The 17,454-nt window shown below is 43.8% G+C and overlaps 1 protein-coding gene across 1 annotated transcript in view; it reads left to right on the top strand.

The window, feature by feature from the left end:
- The first annotated feature begins 3,732 nt into the window (after positions 1–3,732).
- Positions 3,733–17,454, top strand: part of LOC126163095 (fl(2)d-associated complex component-like) — a 563,925-nt gene continuing 550,203 nt past the window's right edge. The window contains exon 1 of the mRNA XM_049920012.1: positions 3,733–3,914. Coding sequence (XP_049775969.1) covers positions 3,780–3,914 — 135 coding nt within the window. The 5' untranslated portion in view covers positions 3,733–3,779. The remainder of the gene's footprint in view (positions 3,915–17,454) is intronic.

Genomic DNA, 17,454 nt, shown 5'->3' on the forward strand with positions numbered 1-17,454 from the left:
TCGACGGGCACGTGCACCTTCCGCCGACCACTGGCGACAACATCGATGTACTGTGGAGACCTCACGCCCCACGTGTTGAGCAATTCGGCGGTACGTCCACCCGGCCTCCCGCATGCCCACTATACGCCCTCGCTCAAAGTCCGTCAACTGCACATACGGTTCACGTCCTCGCTGTCGCGGCATGCTACCAGTGTTAAAGACTGCGATGGAGCTCCGTATGCCACGGCAAACTGGCTGACACTGACGGCGGCGGTGCACAAATGCTGCGCAGCTAGCGCCATTCGACGGCCAACACCGCGGTTCCTGGTGTGTCCGCTGTGCCGTGCGTGTGATCATTGCTTGTACAGCCCTCTCGCAGTGTCCGGAGCAAGTATGGTGGGTCAGACACCGGTGTCAATGTGTTCTTTTTTCCATTTCCAGGAGTGTACATAAGCATCCTGTCTCTTCAGCTGCATTCGTTCATGTCCATTGTGCTTTCCGACGGACTTGGGTAAGTCCAGAAAGACAATGCGACACCCCGCACGTCCGGAATTTGCTACAGAGTGCATCCAGGAACACATCTCTAAGTTCAAGCACTTCCGCTCGTCACCAAATTCCCCAGACATGAACATAATTGAGCATAATTGCCTTGCAACGTGCTATTCAGAAGAGATCTCCACTCCATCGTACTCTTATGGATTTGTAGGCAGCCTTGCAGGGTGTGAATTCCCTCCTGCACTACCTCAAACATTAGTCGAGTCCTTGCCACGTCGCGTTTCGGCACTTCTGCGTGTTCATGAAGGTCCTACGCGATATTAGGCGGGTGTCCCAGTTTGTTTGGCTCTTCAGTACAAGAACCTTGAATATACGGGAATGACGTGAAATGTATTCGCAATTGCGAATACTAGCAAACATCAGCTGCATAAGCCAATGGCAACAATGAAAATTCGTGCCGGACCAAAACTGGAACTCGGATTTGCGCTATAGGCATTACCGTTTGGCTATCCAAACTTGCATATGTCGTTGTTCCTGCGCGTGAGCTGCACACAAATGTGCACACGTTATGTAATTCCAGTACAGAGAAGGACATTTTAATTGAATGTCGCTGCCTGCTATCGGCCGATAAATACGATATTGCAGTGACTGTGTTCTTAAGAAGAACGATGCATTGTTCTTTCGGACTTGCATGCTTGTTCGAAGGAAGATTGCATAGTTCTTCTCAACAACACTGGCACTGCAATATCGGTGAATGAGACTGTGCAATGTCGTTGCACATGGGCAGGGAAGGCGGAAGAAGGTCGCGGCATTCGGCTTATTACGACAATATCCAGGAGATCGAGCGGTCGGCACTTGTAATTGGGCATCCAGGGAAGAACATGAAATTAGGTAAAATAAGCAAACATAGAATGAGATTTTCAGTCTGAAGCGGAGTGTGCGCTTATATGAAACTTCCTGGCAGATTAAAACTGTGTGCCGGACCGAGACTCGAACTCGGGACCTTCGCCTTACGCGGGCAAGTGCTCTACCAACTGGGCTACCCAAGCACGACTCACGCCCCGTCCTCACAGCTTTACTTCCGCCAGTACCTCGTCTCCTACCTTCCAGACTTCACAGAAGCTCTCCTGCGAACCTTGCAGGACTAGCACTCCTGAAAGAAAGGATATTGCAGAGACATGGCTTAGCCACAGCCTGGGGGATGTTTCCAGAATGAGATTTTCAGTCTGCAGCGGAGTGTGCGCTGATATGAAACTTCCTGGCAGATTAAAACTGTGTGCCGGACCGACGAGGTACTGGCAGAAGTGAAGCTGTGAGGACGGGGCATGAGTCGTGCTTGGGTAGCTCAGTTGGTAGAGCACTTGCCCGCAAAAAGCAAAGTTTCCGAGTTCGAGTCTCGGTCCGGCACACAGTTTTAATCTGCCAGGAAGTTTCAAGCAAATATATTTCAGTGTACAATATGCAGGGGGCGCGCCTAGGGTCGGCAGTTACCAGGTTTAGGCCAGTAGGAGGTCGAACAATTAACTGAAATGGGCAACGGCCGGAGGTGGCTCATGTTGATTGATGTCGGTGGCCGGTCATTGAACGTAGAACCAGAGGGTCTGCCTCCCTAAAGGACGTCTGTTCTGCTCGAGGTCTGGATCACAAGAGAGAGAAGCAACTGTTTTCTGCACTGCAGAACGCTCCAGCGTCCGCATACGTGACCTGTATCCTATGCACACTCTTGGCTAAAACCGATGGCGTGATATGGCTAGCAATTTCAGCAGCTTTAACTGGACAGAACTGCCTCGGTTCTGAAAGGCAGACAAGTTGTGTCACGTGGTCACAGAGGAGGTTGCTCTGGGAGAAAATGTGCAATGATTTGAATGGGGCTTTGAAAGAAAAAAAAAATTTATACCAATTTCCTAAAATATCCTTAACTGGCTGCTAGCCTGTATATTCGTATCGTACGTGAATGGGTCTGTGTACTCGTCAACAGTTCAGTCCCAGAAGCAGTTCGCAAGGTAGGAGAGAAGTAAGGCTGTGGCAGATGGTCTACATCTACATCTACATCTACATTTATGCTCCGCATGCCACCCAACGGTGTTTGGCGGAGGGCACTTTACGTGCCACTGTCATTACCTCCCTTTCTGTTCCAGTCGCATATGGTTCGCGGGAAGAACGAATGCCGGAAAGCCTCCATGCGCGCTCGAATCTCTCTAATTTTACATTCGTGATCCCCTCGGGAGGTATAAGTAGGGGGAAGCAATATATTCGATACCTCATCCAGAAACGCACCCTCTCGAAACCTGCACAGCAAGCTACAATGTGATGCAGAGCGCCTCTCTTGCAGAGTCTGCCACTTGAATTTGCTAAACATCTCCGTGACGCTATCACGCTTACCAAATAACCCTGTGACTAAACGCGCCGCTCTTCTTTGGATCTTCTCTATCTCCTCTGTCAACCCGACCTGGTACGGATCCCACACTGATGAGCAATACTCAAGTATAGGTCGAACGAGTGTTTTGTAAGCGACCTCCTTTGTTGATGGATTACATTTTCTAAGGACTCTGCCAATGAATCTCAACCTGGCACCCACCTTACCAACAATTAATTTTATATGATCATTCCATTTCAAATCAGTCAACACGCATACTCCCAGATATTTTACAGAAGTAACTGCTACCAGTGTTTGTTCCGCTATCATATAATCATACAATAAAGGATTCTTCTTTCTATGTATTCTCAATACATTACATTTGTCTACGTTAAGGGTCAGATGGTCGTGGGTCGTGTCTGGAAAGTGTCAGTCAGGGGAGCATCAGATCGTGAAAGACAAAGGTTCCGGTTTCGAGTACCGATACAGCATACAGTTTTATACAGTTTCACGGTGCTAGAAAGTAGTCAGTCGCCACAACTGGCGGTCCACAGCAGGTGTACGCGCACAGTGGCGTGCCGCGGGCGGCCGCAGTGTGCCCGTGCGCTACTGCAGCCATTGTTAGGGACGGCCGGGCGCCGGCCGGCTATCGAGCAGGGGGGCTGCAGCGCGGCTGCGCCGTATCGAGCGGCGCCTCCCCCCCCCTCCGCCCCCCTGCCCCCCTGCTCCCGTGCCCCCCACCCGCTCCGACGCTCGGCGTCGCGACGCTCAGTGTGGGCCCGGCGGGCAGCGGAGTGGCAGCAGGCAGGCAGGCAGGCAGCGCAGCCGGCGCAGCGGACGCCGCCACAGCAGCCAGCAGACAGCGACAGCAGCAGACACCAGCCGCCCCCGCGCCATGCCGCCCCGCGGGCCCGCCCCCGCCGCCCCCGGCCTCTCGTCCTCCGCCTTCATGAAGCCGTTCGTGGTGCTGGCGCTGCCCGGCATGTACCTCTTCTACAAGTACAGCCAGTACCGGCGGCAGCAGCAGGAGCAGAACCGCCGCAAGGTCACCGAGCGCGAGCTGCAGCACCTCAACCACAAGATCGTGAGTACCACCTCCGCCGCTGACGATATCGCGTGCCGCCGAAACGTCACGTGCGCTGCCGCCGCTCCACAATCGAACTCGTAATCGCATTACTGTCCACGTGCGCAACATCTCCCTTAACAATGCCCACGGCGTCTGTAGTGAACCAAACAGTGGTGTCTCGCAATTTTTAAAATTATACTCACTTTTCGTACAGGAAACAGCGAGGTAGAGAATCCGCTCCGAACTGTGTCACTGGCGGAGCAAAAGACAGACAACTAGGAAGTTCTTTCTATGATTCCGTCTCGCGTCACAACAAATTATGAGCACTCAGACAGTGACCACCGTCTAATATGAAAACAGTCACACGGAATCTACAACTGAACCAAAGTCGAATCTTTAGATGTACAATAATATTTAGGTGTCACCTAAAAGCTGACAAATATCACACACTTCAAACAATAGCTCTGTGGGATGCGATCGTTGTGGCAAACACATGCTAATGTCACAAAAAATGTAGTCTGTTTTCTCCGCTATCTCTATATTCAACAGTTACCAACATATCTGAGCTATCCTCTTGCCAGCATATATTTTTTCAGCGCTTAACCTCATATATCTCCGGGACCGCTCGTCTGTTTCGCCACGTAAACATTGGCTGGGACAGAGTTTGCTCTGAGCACAAAGCCATGTCTCCACATTGTAAGTTTCAAATTTACATATCATGGAAGCTCAGTGTACAAAGGAAACACAACTGAAATGTTACTAAACTATTAATATTCGATTTGTTTTACAGTGGTGAGGACAATGCGTTAATCAAACTTAAAGATAAAACCCCGTCATGCGCATCTCCCAGATACTAAAAAAAAAAAAAAAAAAAATGTGAATGCCGAACACAATGGAAAAAATGTGCAACGAGAATGGATGACCCTCATAAATCACAATCACTCACCCTTGGGAAGACGTGATCTGCAACAAGTCAGAGGGCAGAACCCATTAAGCTAATGTTGGCGATGAGACAATAACAAACCCGTTATCAGTTCTATTTTCATGTAGTCAATGGCTTTCTGTGGTCCTCAGAAATGTACACAGTCTCATTAAAAAAGTAGTTCCTTGAATTAGTCGGCAGATAAAGAAAAGCCAAGAGAATTGAACATAAAGCAGAATAATAGTCCCCTTAGAGTTATTAACTTTTGTAGGAAACCTTGTTTATTATTTTCTACATGTATTTTTGTCTGAACAGTTTATTTATCCTCATCACCGTGATGTTTTCCGCAATCTGTCATGAGCAGTAGAGCATGCAATTGCTTTCTATCTTCTACATTCTTCGTCCTCTAAAAATACTCATACATTAGTAATTTACAACATAATGTATTTTGGGAACCGTTACCAAATATAGTATAATCCGTCTAGGCTGTGAGGCGATTTACCCATACATCAACTAGTTATCTTCTACAGTGACAAGTTGTTGCGTGTTCTTTGTTGACTACACAGGAGTAAAGGCGGGGACAGTAACCAAGTGTCAGAGCACTATTTTTATGTGGGTATAATAGAATTAAAATTGTGTGAATAGGATTCTCACTTAGCTTCAAAACGCAGCAGCAATCTGTTTCTACGCTTATGAAAGAAATGCCTGCCTGATGCAATGATTATGTTTGAACATTACCCTAAGTTTTTCCGCTCTGGAAATCTAACGAACAGCGTTTAACTACACAGTTTCTTCGGTTTTTATTGTTCGGAATCGTTGTTCACTTTATGATATTGCAAAACAAAAACTGTATATTTAACATATTGTAACATACACATCTCTTATTCCACGTAATTATGTTATATGACGCTGAGTTGTTTTTCTTGCGAACAGCTATAGCCAGTCAGAACTATATAAAAAATAATTAGATGCTAAATGATTGTACGGATGTCGTTTTTCAACTTTCCTTAAGTTTATAATTTAAACGAATAACCGTTGCCAGGTAAATTAAATATCAAATGTTCAAATGTGTGTGTATACCTAAGGGACCAAGCTGCTGATGTCATCGGTCCCTAGACTTACACTCTACTTAAACTGACTTCTGCTAAGGACAATACACACAGCCATTCCCGAGGGAGGACTCGAACTTCCTGCGGGAGGGGGTGCGCAGTCCGTGACATGGTGCCTCAAACCGCGCGGCTACTCCGCGCGGCATGAAATATTAGCTCGATTAATAAAACTCTTTGTTCTGTCGTTTGTCTCCTTAGGAAACGGAGCGATAAAACCTTTTTTACTATGTATAACTGAATCAACGTTCCATTTAGTAGATGACTTTGCAGATTTAAGTGCACATTCCTTTAAATACCGATGCATTTAATACGGCCGACCGCCCTCAGGAGCTCAGTTCGTCAGCGCACCTGACGATGGCGACATGTCTGATCGCCGAAATATTGTGCCCGTTGGACACTATGGACCAGCAGTACACCCGTGGACTGTTCGAGCAAGAAATACGCCGGGAGAATCTGAAGAATCACACCGATGCATTTGTTCACTTTCGCCAATAACATGGCAGTATTTGTCAATGTGTGTACATGACGATTATTCGATTTGTATAGTGTAATATGTTTCATCGAAAGCCTGTAACGTGTAATTAAGGATTCGATTTTTCTGGCGTCACTCGGAAGCTGCATTTTATGACGAGTAAATAGTGCATTTGGGAAAACAGCGTTCGGAACACGCAAGAAATCCGCACTGGCGAAGCTATAACGGAGATGGCTGGAATTCGCCTTCATCCGATATGTAGTGAAGTTTCAGTTGTGTATCTCCATCGTGTGAATATATGTGCGGAGTGCTTGTAGCGTGTAGTGTTCTGTTTGCGTTGTTGTGGATGGAGAGAAGGGACAGGGTTAAATCCGGTACATAGCGTACATGTCTCGACTATCACCAAGGGGGCCATTCGTCTCCACCCAGCCGACGCATCACCATCAATGGTGTCACATCTCTTCAATTCATCAGGTACTTCTGAGAGGTTTGCCAGTTGAAAATAAAATGTTCGGGTTGCAAATGTCGCTTTCGAACAAGAATCGGAGCGATTATATCCATGTCGGTGGACAACTCACTTGCTCATGTTGGCATCAGTGGAAAGGGTGACAGGTCATTTTACGATCATACGCTCCAAGTCATTTGGGAGATATGTTTGGCAACTATTGAACTCTAGTCTTTTAATCAGTTCTTGCCTCATGCATCTTTAAAAGCAATGGGAAACTTTCATGCCTCAGACTTAAATTGGAAATTGTAGGATCTTGATGCACGTGATTCCACGCTTCTATTTTGGCAGTGTTCAATATATTTCCTCAGCGCTCAGAAACATGGTGGAAACAGTGTAATTATTTAGTAGATAATTTGTGTAGTATTGGAATGTAGGCTAGTGTAATAGGGCAAAAAGTGAGTAAATCTAAATTGGACGTAATTTTTATGTTTGTAATACCCAAACCTCCAGATGTTAGACACTATACCAACACACAACGTTTGGTACCGATATGAGTGTCGGACATCTGGAGGTTTGTGCGTAAGCGTCGTCGTGACTTCGTAATATGTTGTTATTGTAGTAGTCTTTATTCCTAGGACTGGTCTGATTCAACTTCCACGCTATTCTGTCCCGTGAAAGCCTCTTCACCTCTGCATAACTACCGCAATCTGAATCCATATGAACCTGCTTCCTGAAAAATGCTGGTATTCTTCTACAATTTTTATCCCTCAGACTTCCCGCCATTAAGAAATTGTCGATTTCTTGATGGTTCAAATGGCACTAAGCATATGAGACGTAACATCTGAGGTCGTCAGTCCCCTAGACTTAGAACTACTTAAACCTGACTAACCTAAGGACATCACACACATCCATACCCGAGGCAGGGTTCGAACCTGCGACCGTAGCAGCAGCGCGGTTCCGGACTGAAGCGTCTAGAGCCGCTCGGCCACAGCGGCAGGCTGATTTCTTGATGCTTCAGAATACAGCCCAACAACAAGTTTTGTCTTTTAGTCTAGCTGTTCTGTAAATTTGTTCCTCCACGAGTTGAGAGAGCATCTCTTAATGAGTTATCCGTACTTCCCAAATAACTTTCCTCATCTTCTATAATATTGCACATCAGACTTCCCGTCATTACGAAACTGTCGATTCTTGGTGCCTCAGTGTACATCCCAACAACCTGTTTCCTCTTTTAGTCTAGCTGTACAGTGAATTTATTTCTCCACGAGTTGACTGAGTACCTCTTAACGAGTTATCCGATCTTCCCAAATAACTTCTTTAACTTCTACAACATCCCATATCAGTACCTTCTGTTCTATTCTGGTATATACTGTTCGTACTCCTCGTTTTGCTTCCATACAAGGCTACACTACAAATATTTAAGAGAAGACTTCAAAACACTTAGATTTGTATTACTTATTTAACTCTTTCAAGCGAGCTTTCTTGCTGTTGACTTCCTGTATTCTATGTTTACTTTATTTCTACCTTCGTCAGTTATATTTCTCTACATACAGCGAAATTCGTCTGCTGCTTCTCATTTCCTACTCTAATTCCCTCAAAACCAACTGACATAAAGTGATTACACTCCTTTGCCCGTTTTTAGTTTTATTGACGTCTGTGTATAAATTCTATTCAATATAAATGTTACAATTGTAATATACTATTATCCAATCGATAGTCAGTCAATGAAGACTTATAGTCACATTTCAGACCTCTTTTACCGTCAAGAGGTAGTCTACGAATTATTGCGCTCTTGGAATATATGCAGACAAAAATTATTGCCGACTTAACTATCACACTGTCCCAGCTAAACCATGTGCTTACAACAAAGGGGTTACTAATTTTCCAAAACGTTGTGTACGTTACGGATGTACTTATCGATCTGAAAATTTTATCAAATTAATCTACAGTTAAATAGTTGCTACAAAAATTTGGAAATTTTACCAAAAAAATTTCAAATCAAAGTTATAAGTCAATATTTGCAATAAGAATGTCTCACTCTAGGTTTCACTACAAAAAATAAGAAAAATAACCTTCATATGAAACCACAATGATTTTACATGAAACATAGAGACAGTTCATTAACTGCCTGGATTTCGATTTTTTTTACTAACTTTTATTACGTATTTCCAAGCAAAACATTAATCTTCGGGATTTAAAAACTTCAATCGTCGCTTTTGATGGAGATCATATCACCAGGCAACACCTGCACTGAAACGCGTAAAAAAAAAAATATTAAGATACTAAATTAGACAGTACACGGAATGTCATTCGTAAATATTCCCTGTAATTTTTGATAAGAGATATTGGGATACACAGTAGACAAGTCTTTTGTCAAGTCAGCTTGCGAAAGCGATTCACAGTATCAGCGTACTGAAGCTGAAACACAAATGCAAACACAATGGCGATCATGTCAATACTCCCGCCAAACAAGCACATTTAGTAACGAAACACACGCTGCCCTAATCGGCAGTGAAATGAAACAAAACAAGTGACTGCTCTCCGTAATAAACCACTATTGCAGTTAATTACTCGGCGGTTACACAATGCAGCATAGTTTCGAACAACTTATTAATAGCAATCAGTTACTACTACTAGCAGCTACAAATTTTCGATTTTACTCGAAGCGCTTCATCTAGGTACTGTTAACTATTGTCATGTCAAAATAAGTCACGAGAAAGAAATAATTAATCGGGATAAATTACGTACGCTACACAAAAGCATATTTATAAATGGAAGAATTTATAAATAGGGAGACTTTTCCTCGAATGGAGTGTTGGCAGCAACAGTTCCAACAGTAGCCATTATGATTGTCGTGGTCTTTTCTGCGAGTTGCTGCTTGTTATAATGAATATTCCTGCTGTTTCTGCATCATGCGCCTACAAGAAATATCATGCCTCTATGTACATTATTTGATTTTAAGAGTACCAATACGCCTACGCTACAATGCGTGAAGCTTAACACTTCTCGTATCATATTAATGATATTTAGTTCACGTCTACCTACGTGCAACTGAATAAACGAAATTTATGTTTTGTCAGACGTATTTCACCGTGATGCTGTTGTTGTGGTCTTCATCCAAACATTTATCTGACGCGCCTTAAGAATCTATTGTATCTTGTACAAGCCTCATCATAACTGAATAACTATTGCATCATACATTCACCTCAATCTGCTTACCGTGTTCAAGCCTTGACCTCCCTCTACAATTCTTGTCCCCCTGACCCCTCATACACACTCGTCTCCATTACGAAACTGACGATTGCTTGATGCCTTATGATGTGCCATGTCAAAATATCGCTTCTTTTATTTAATTAGTGCCGTAAGTTTCTTATCTCCTCGATTCGATACAATACCTCCTCATTAGTTGTCCATCCTGCCCATCTAATATTCAACATTGTTATATAGCATCACATTTAAATCTCATCCTGTCTGAATTTCTACCGTCCACGCTTCAATTCCGTACAAGGCTACACTCCAGACACATACAGTCAGAAATTACTTCCCATCACTTAAACTGGTATTCGATCTTCACAAATTTCTCACACTCAAAAATTTTTTTTCTTGCTACTGCCAATCTGCATTATATTCCGCTCTCATTTAGCCACCGTCACTTACTTTTCTGTCCAAATAGCAAAACCCATCTACTACTTTTAATGTCTCGTTTCCTAACCTAATCCCCTGAGCATCGCCTAATTTAATTCCACTGCATGCTCACTACTATTAAGGTTCACTTTACAGCCATTTTTAAGATGGTAACCATTCCATCCAACTGCCCTTTGAAATCCTTTGTCGTCTCTGACACAATTATAATCCCACTGACAAACCTAAATTGATTTCGTCTCCATGAAATTTAACTCCCTTTATAAATTTCTGCTTCTTTTTCCCGACTGATTGCCGCACAGAGTAGCCGCGCGGTCTATTGCGTCTTGCCACGGTTCGCGCGGCTCCCCCCGTCGGAGGTTCGAGTCCTCGCTCTGGCATAGGTGTGGTTGTGTGTGTGTTGTCCTGAGCGTAAGTTAGTTTAAGTTAGATTAAGTAGTATGTAAACCCAGGGACCGATGACGTCAGCAGTTTGGTTCCAAAATTTCCAAACTGATTTTCTGACGTACATACCGACTAACATGAAGGACAGGCTGTAACGCTGAGTCACTCACTTACAACTTACAACTGAATGCAACTTGCGTTTTATTCCCGCTGCTTTCAGAGTTTCAAAGAATGTATCCACCCCTACAAACCCTTGGTTTTCATTTGTTCAGCCTATTTTCTACGAAAAGCTGCAGTATTAGTATTGCCTCGCGTTTTCCTAAACTTCAGCGCCACTCAATGTGATAATCCCCAGCCGGCCGCAGTGGCCGTGCGGTTCTAGGCGCTACAGTCTGGAACCGAGCGACCGCTACGGTCACAGGTTCGAATCCTGCCTCGGCCATGGATGTATGTGATGCCCTTAGTTTAGTTCGGTTTAATTAGTTCTAAGTTCTAGGCGACTGATGACCTCAGAAGTTAAGTCTCATAGTGCTCAGAGCCATTTGATAATCCCCAAAGTCAGTTCAATTCAGTCCAGTAATACGTTAAGGCATCTGACAACGAGTATATTGCTTTTATTCAGTTCCACATTGGCAGACAGAACGTAAAAAAATCATTAACATAATATTAGTACCAAATGCGGACCCACATAAAGACAAAATTTAGAGATGTTACTTTTTTCGTACGTTTATCACAGATTATTTTCACTGGTGTCCAAAATTAAAGCAAAAAGTCACTATTTCCCTGTCCTGGTTGAAATGGCTCTGAGCACTATGGGACTTAACTTCTGTGGTCATCAGTCCCCTAGAACTTAGAACTACGTAAACCTAACTAGCCTAAGGACATCACACGCATCCATGTCCGAGGCAGGATTCGAACCTGCGACCGTAGCGGTCACGCGGTTCCAGTCTGAAGCTCCTAGAACCGCACGGCCACACCGGCCGGCTTCCCTGTCCTGAGTCTAATTCAGAATACAATCATACACACTGTCAACAGGTGTTCGTACCATAGCGTCCTGTACGAAAGATGGTATTGTGATCAACGGACAACGACGCCAACGATGACGTTAGGTCACCTACGAAACGACATAGTGTTTGCCGCGTAGTCCCACATCCCCAGTGGCAGTGTACACAGGCTCTCTACGATGGAGGGCCATGAGAAGCAGCACCCCGTCTTCAGACCACAAGTGGCCCATAGGGACCATCCGGCCGCCGTGTCATCCTCAGTTGAGGATGCGGATAGGAGGGACGTGTGGTCAGCACACCGCTCTCCCGGTCGTTACGATGGTTTTCTTTGACCGGAGCCGCTAGCATTCGGTCGAGTAGCTCCTCAATTGGCATCACGAGGCTGAGTACATCCCGAAAAATGGCAACAGCGTATGGCGGCTGGATGGTCACCCATCCGATCGCCGGCCACGCCCGACAGCGCTTAACTTCGGTGATCTCACGGGAACCGGTGTATCCATTACGGCAAGGCCATGAGAAGAATGGAAGAAAAAGAGTCGCAAACTCATGCGGCCCGATGGCTTGATGTGAATCGTTCTGTTGTTTTTTCGGATGTGGGGACAATTTATAGAAATCGAAACTGCATCCCGAAAACCAGGGTGGGGCCGACCACGAGTGATATCATGAGAAAGAGAGGACCGTTATTTGGCTGTAAGGGGCACGACGGCGCCGCCTTAGTACTGCACGGCAGCTGGCATCTGACCTCGCAGCATCCACAGCACGTGTTGTATCGAGGCAAACGGTGTACAGAAGGCTTCGGCAGAGTGGCCTTTATTGTCGGAGACCTGCTGTATGTGTGCCTCTGACGCGTCTTCACAGAAGGGAACGTCCAGAGTGGAGGCGTCAACATGCCACCTGGACGGTCGAAAAGTGAGCCGATGTTCTTTCCACAGCTGAGTCCCGATTTGGTCTGGACAGTGACTCTCGACGGATTCGCGTCTGGAAGGAGAATGGAACACGATTTCGGGACCCAACCATTATGGGAAGCGACTGATATCGAGGACGATTCTTAATAGTGTGGTCAGGGATTACGTTCACCACTCGAACATCCTTTTATGAAATTGTACGGTTAAATCGGCAAGGTTTAACTATTGTCAGGTATCGTGCCGAGATCTTCGGACCTCATGTGCGGTTGTTATGACGTGGTGTGGGCCCAGACTTCGTATTGCTGGACGATAATGCTGGACCTCATAGAGGACGGCTGGTCAGTGCTTCCCTGGAAACGGAAGATATTGCATACACGGCGTGGCCTGCTCGCTATCTCGATTTGAATCCCACAGAGCACGTCTGAGATGCACTAGGGACACGGCGTTATTGCCTCAACATGAGACTTATGACATCACTGACAGCGTGCCCCGTCGTTCGTCAGGCCTGTATTGCTGCCAGAAGTGGTCACACCCCATACTGAGCACATTAACCAGTTGTCGGAATGAGTGTGTAAATCCATTAAGTTGGAAGAAAACGAAGAACATTTTTGTCGACTGTTATGCATGTCGCAGTTGTTTACGTTCTGTATTCTTTACATTTTTTTTTTACTTCTCTATCACCTGTTCCAACTGTTTTGTGACAAAACAAACGCAACATTGCAAAATTTAGGTTTGTTGCTTTATTTTTGGACTCTAGAACACTTACTTGTGTTTAAAGAGTTTATACACTAAAATCACTGCTCACTCACATACTGGAAACAACTAATTTGCAGTTTGATCTCTTATTCCGAAATAGTTTCCTATTCCCACCGTATGTTGCTGCTGGCCGGGTGTACTGTTTTAGCACTAGGAGAAGAGGGAAGATATGGGTTTAACAACCGTCCACGACTAGATCTTTATAGACGGAGCACATAATCTAAATTGGAAACTATAGGCCAGCCAACTGGCTACATTTTTTTAAAAGCAACCATCCCGATACTTGCCTCGCTTGATATTGGGAAAACCGCCGAAGAGCTAAATCTAAATGGTGGGACGGAGATTAGAACTTCCGTCCTCCTGAATGCGATTTCAGTGTCTTAACCACTTCGCGATGTTGTTCCGGATTAGTTAACCACTGTAATGCTACGCACAGTCATTTATACTATGGATCCTTAAAGGCTTCACATATGGCTAACACGGCACCACTGCAACCCACCCCGTGGACTGGACTGAGGTATCGTACCTCTGGTATCTTGTCTTACGAAAAAAATAGCGAAAGTAAATGGGAGATTTCGTCAGAGGTATCCCGTGACTGCCGAATTAGCTGATTACCAACAACCGTATTTTCACAGTCTCTTCTCTCACTGTAAGAACCTCTTGTTATTAATGTGAATTTCCGTGGTAAGTCGCCATGTAAACTGATCAGACTGAACGTAACTGCACTGTTGTTTTCTCTCTTGCTATTTGGAACGATTTTTCAAGTACAAAACAGACAGGAGCGTCGTTGGTTAACTCGTAGTGGCTGGTATACGACTGCGAAAGCGCGTGAGTGGAATAACTGACTTCAGTCTTATTTTTTCGAAGACATCATGGCGTGTGTTTACCAACATTATTGTAGCTTTTCTCTTCGGGAGCACCGACAGGACTTGAGAAATGTACTGCCTCCTTTTTTCCATAATTATTATGACAGTTAATGCACGAGTATTTGGCAGCCTCTTCCTGTCACCTGAAAACGACCGCAAAGTGCAAAACTGCCCTTTTACGGAGTGCCAATATGAATTTTAACATTTGAAGAAAGCTTACCGGGTACGGCGGACGAATATTTTTAATCTTTAGCAAGCTGGAGAGTGCGTCACAGATATCATAAAAATAATTCTTATAACGGATATGACGTTTCTGGGTGTCGTTCCGAGACAGTCAGTGCCATTATTCTGATATTCAGTCTTATTAACAGCTTAATTTTTGTCGCACATTGCTACGATAATCTACTCGGAAGTTATCTCCATTATATTACTTCATATCAAAGACGAACTCGGTAGAACAGTCGTTAAAGTGGCGTGCACTAAACTGATCAACAAGATACCCATGAACTTGAAACGGGGAACTAAAATAAAGTAAAACATTATTATGATTCAACTGTTAAAATATTACATGGATTCCTTGACAAGAAATTCATTATTAGTATCGTAACGAATTACATACACAATACAAAAATCTTCCATTCTTAAGTGCTTAGACCATTAAATCGTTACTAGCTATTTGACACAGCTATTGGATAGAGTCCTCTAGAAATCATCATGTAATATACGGCTCTCAGTCATAAATATTCGTGTTGTTCCAAAATGTCTAATGTCACCTACTAACCTTCCATTAAGAAGTCGCTCTGGTCTTTTATTTTCTTGAAACGTAGCAAACCATTTACTTGATCCATCTTGCAACTATTCACCTACTACGTCTACCTCCAGTCCATTGTCGTCGCTGTCATAATTGTGGATTGCACTTCAGTCTATTTCTCAACCTATTCTTTATTTTCTAAAATATCCTGATATCTGTTCGCTGAACAAGTTTAAGTTTTTCATTATTTTCGTATTACAGTTCCCTGTCTCAATACCAGAAGTGAAAACTAATGCTACACATATATGGTAAACCGTAAATTTCAGTCACAATGCAAGCTTCATTTTGAAAATTATACATAGAATCACTTCATTTTTGCTCTTTTCTTTTTTCATTTGCTGACCGTCCAGTCGTTTCCTTCAACTGCGACAAATAACTCATGAACTGATTCTATGACTTCATGGTGAATTTATATTATTTTCTTTCCGATATGTTGAATACGCAATATTTTCTATTAACATAATTCATTGTAAGACCACTTGAATCTTTGCTCTCTACTGTAAATACAAAATCTTATCAACTGGTTCTACGATTTCAAGCTTAATCTGCATGTTTTCTTTTCGATGTGCGGAATATCCAACATTTTTTTCTCACTGTAATTGAATTTGAGGCATGTTTGCGTCTTCGTTTTGTTCCGTCATTCCTTTAGTTTTGAATCTCATTTGCACTTCTGGTTACCATGGTTATCAGAACTTCATCAGCGAAATTAAGGTGGTTCAGATACCTTCCTCGAGCACGTATGCGTTCTACTTTTCCCGTTTTAGTGAGCCATCAGCTTGATCCAGGAATGCTGAGAGTAGAATTGATGATCTGAAATTTCTTTACCTGACTCCTCTTTCCGTTATGAGGTTTCACTATCATGTTGAATGACGAAACTTGTAGTATTAACACACATATATTCTTCAATCTACTAATATTACTACAATTAATGATTTCTAAAAGCCTGTTGGTAACGATTTGGTTAAAGATGAGTCAAAAGATTTTTCAAAATATATGCATCCCAGAAAAAGAGTGACTGTTACTCAGTGCTATGTTGCATAGTTCCTGGTAACTACATACGAATTTTCCATTGTGGTACATCAACAGTTAGGTCATATTTATCCTTCAATCTCATATTTTTTCCTCTGCCTGGTAAGAATTTTTGTAGTAACTTAAGCATCTTGATCATTGCAGGAAGAGTGTTGATAATTATTTCTAGTATCTTCTGAAGTGGACCAATTACAGTAGTGTTAAAGTATCCTTGAATTGCCTTCTCTTACACATAATCTATGAAAAATTATGCAGTTCCAGTTCTGCTACTTTTCCTTGTATTTTTAATCATACATGTAAATATACATGAACTAATGTTGCGTTAATTTTACTTGAGTATCTGCATTGATACTAATGGATAAGATTACATTATAAACTAACATCTGTACCTAAGATGGGGCACTGATCGAAGATCTGCAGTAGTCAAAGCAATGGATCACAGAGGCCAATCAACCTCCAGTTAGCAGCATGGATTTTTACTCTCTAGCAGAATGTGCTCAGACACGAAACTTCTTGGCAGATTAAAACTGTGTGCGAGAAAGGGACTAGAACAAGGGAACTTTGCCTTTCACCTTACAAACTGAGCTACCCAATTATGACACACAGTGCACCCTTTCATGATCAGGTGCGTAATTTTAGTCTGCCAGTGAGTTTCAGACCTTTAATTACTTTGAAGGGCACTCGTTAGCGGTATTATTCGACAAGCAGCGAGCCCAGCGCGTGGATCCTGGAAAAACCAGGCCGCAGGCGAGGTGTAGTGGCGTGCCTGGTAGGGTCGCCAGTCTGCCATGTGCAGCATGCTGGTAGGGGCCGGGAACGGACTGCCTTGGACTACTGATGCACTGTTACACCTGGCGGTGGGCATGCTCCCCATCTGCTCAGCTGTTACAAAGCTGACAACAGCTCCACTCACTGACTGACTGATAGTTCACAGTCAAGTTTTTGCATTGTGGAGGAAAGTACCCACCCTGTCTGTCGACAATCGGAGGAAGACAATCAAAAACTGTGAATGGTGAACTCAGAAAGATGGCACACTGCTCACCATAAGGGCAGTGGCGTTCAAATTCCAGTCCGACCATCATGACATATTTTCTAGAATTTCCCCGTATCATTCTCCATAAAGCACCTAATGTTGTGTGCGAAAGATGTTGTGAGCACCAATATTATTACCCCCCTTTCCTTTGCCACTCTCTAATGCACCCCAAGAAGAACG

The sequence above is a fragment of the Schistocerca cancellata genome, chromosome 2, assembly GCF_023864275.1.
Source record: "Schistocerca cancellata isolate TAMUIC-IGC-003103 chromosome 2, iqSchCanc2.1, whole genome shotgun sequence".
NCBI lineage: Eukaryota > Metazoa > Arthropoda > Insecta > Orthoptera > Acrididae > Schistocerca > Schistocerca cancellata.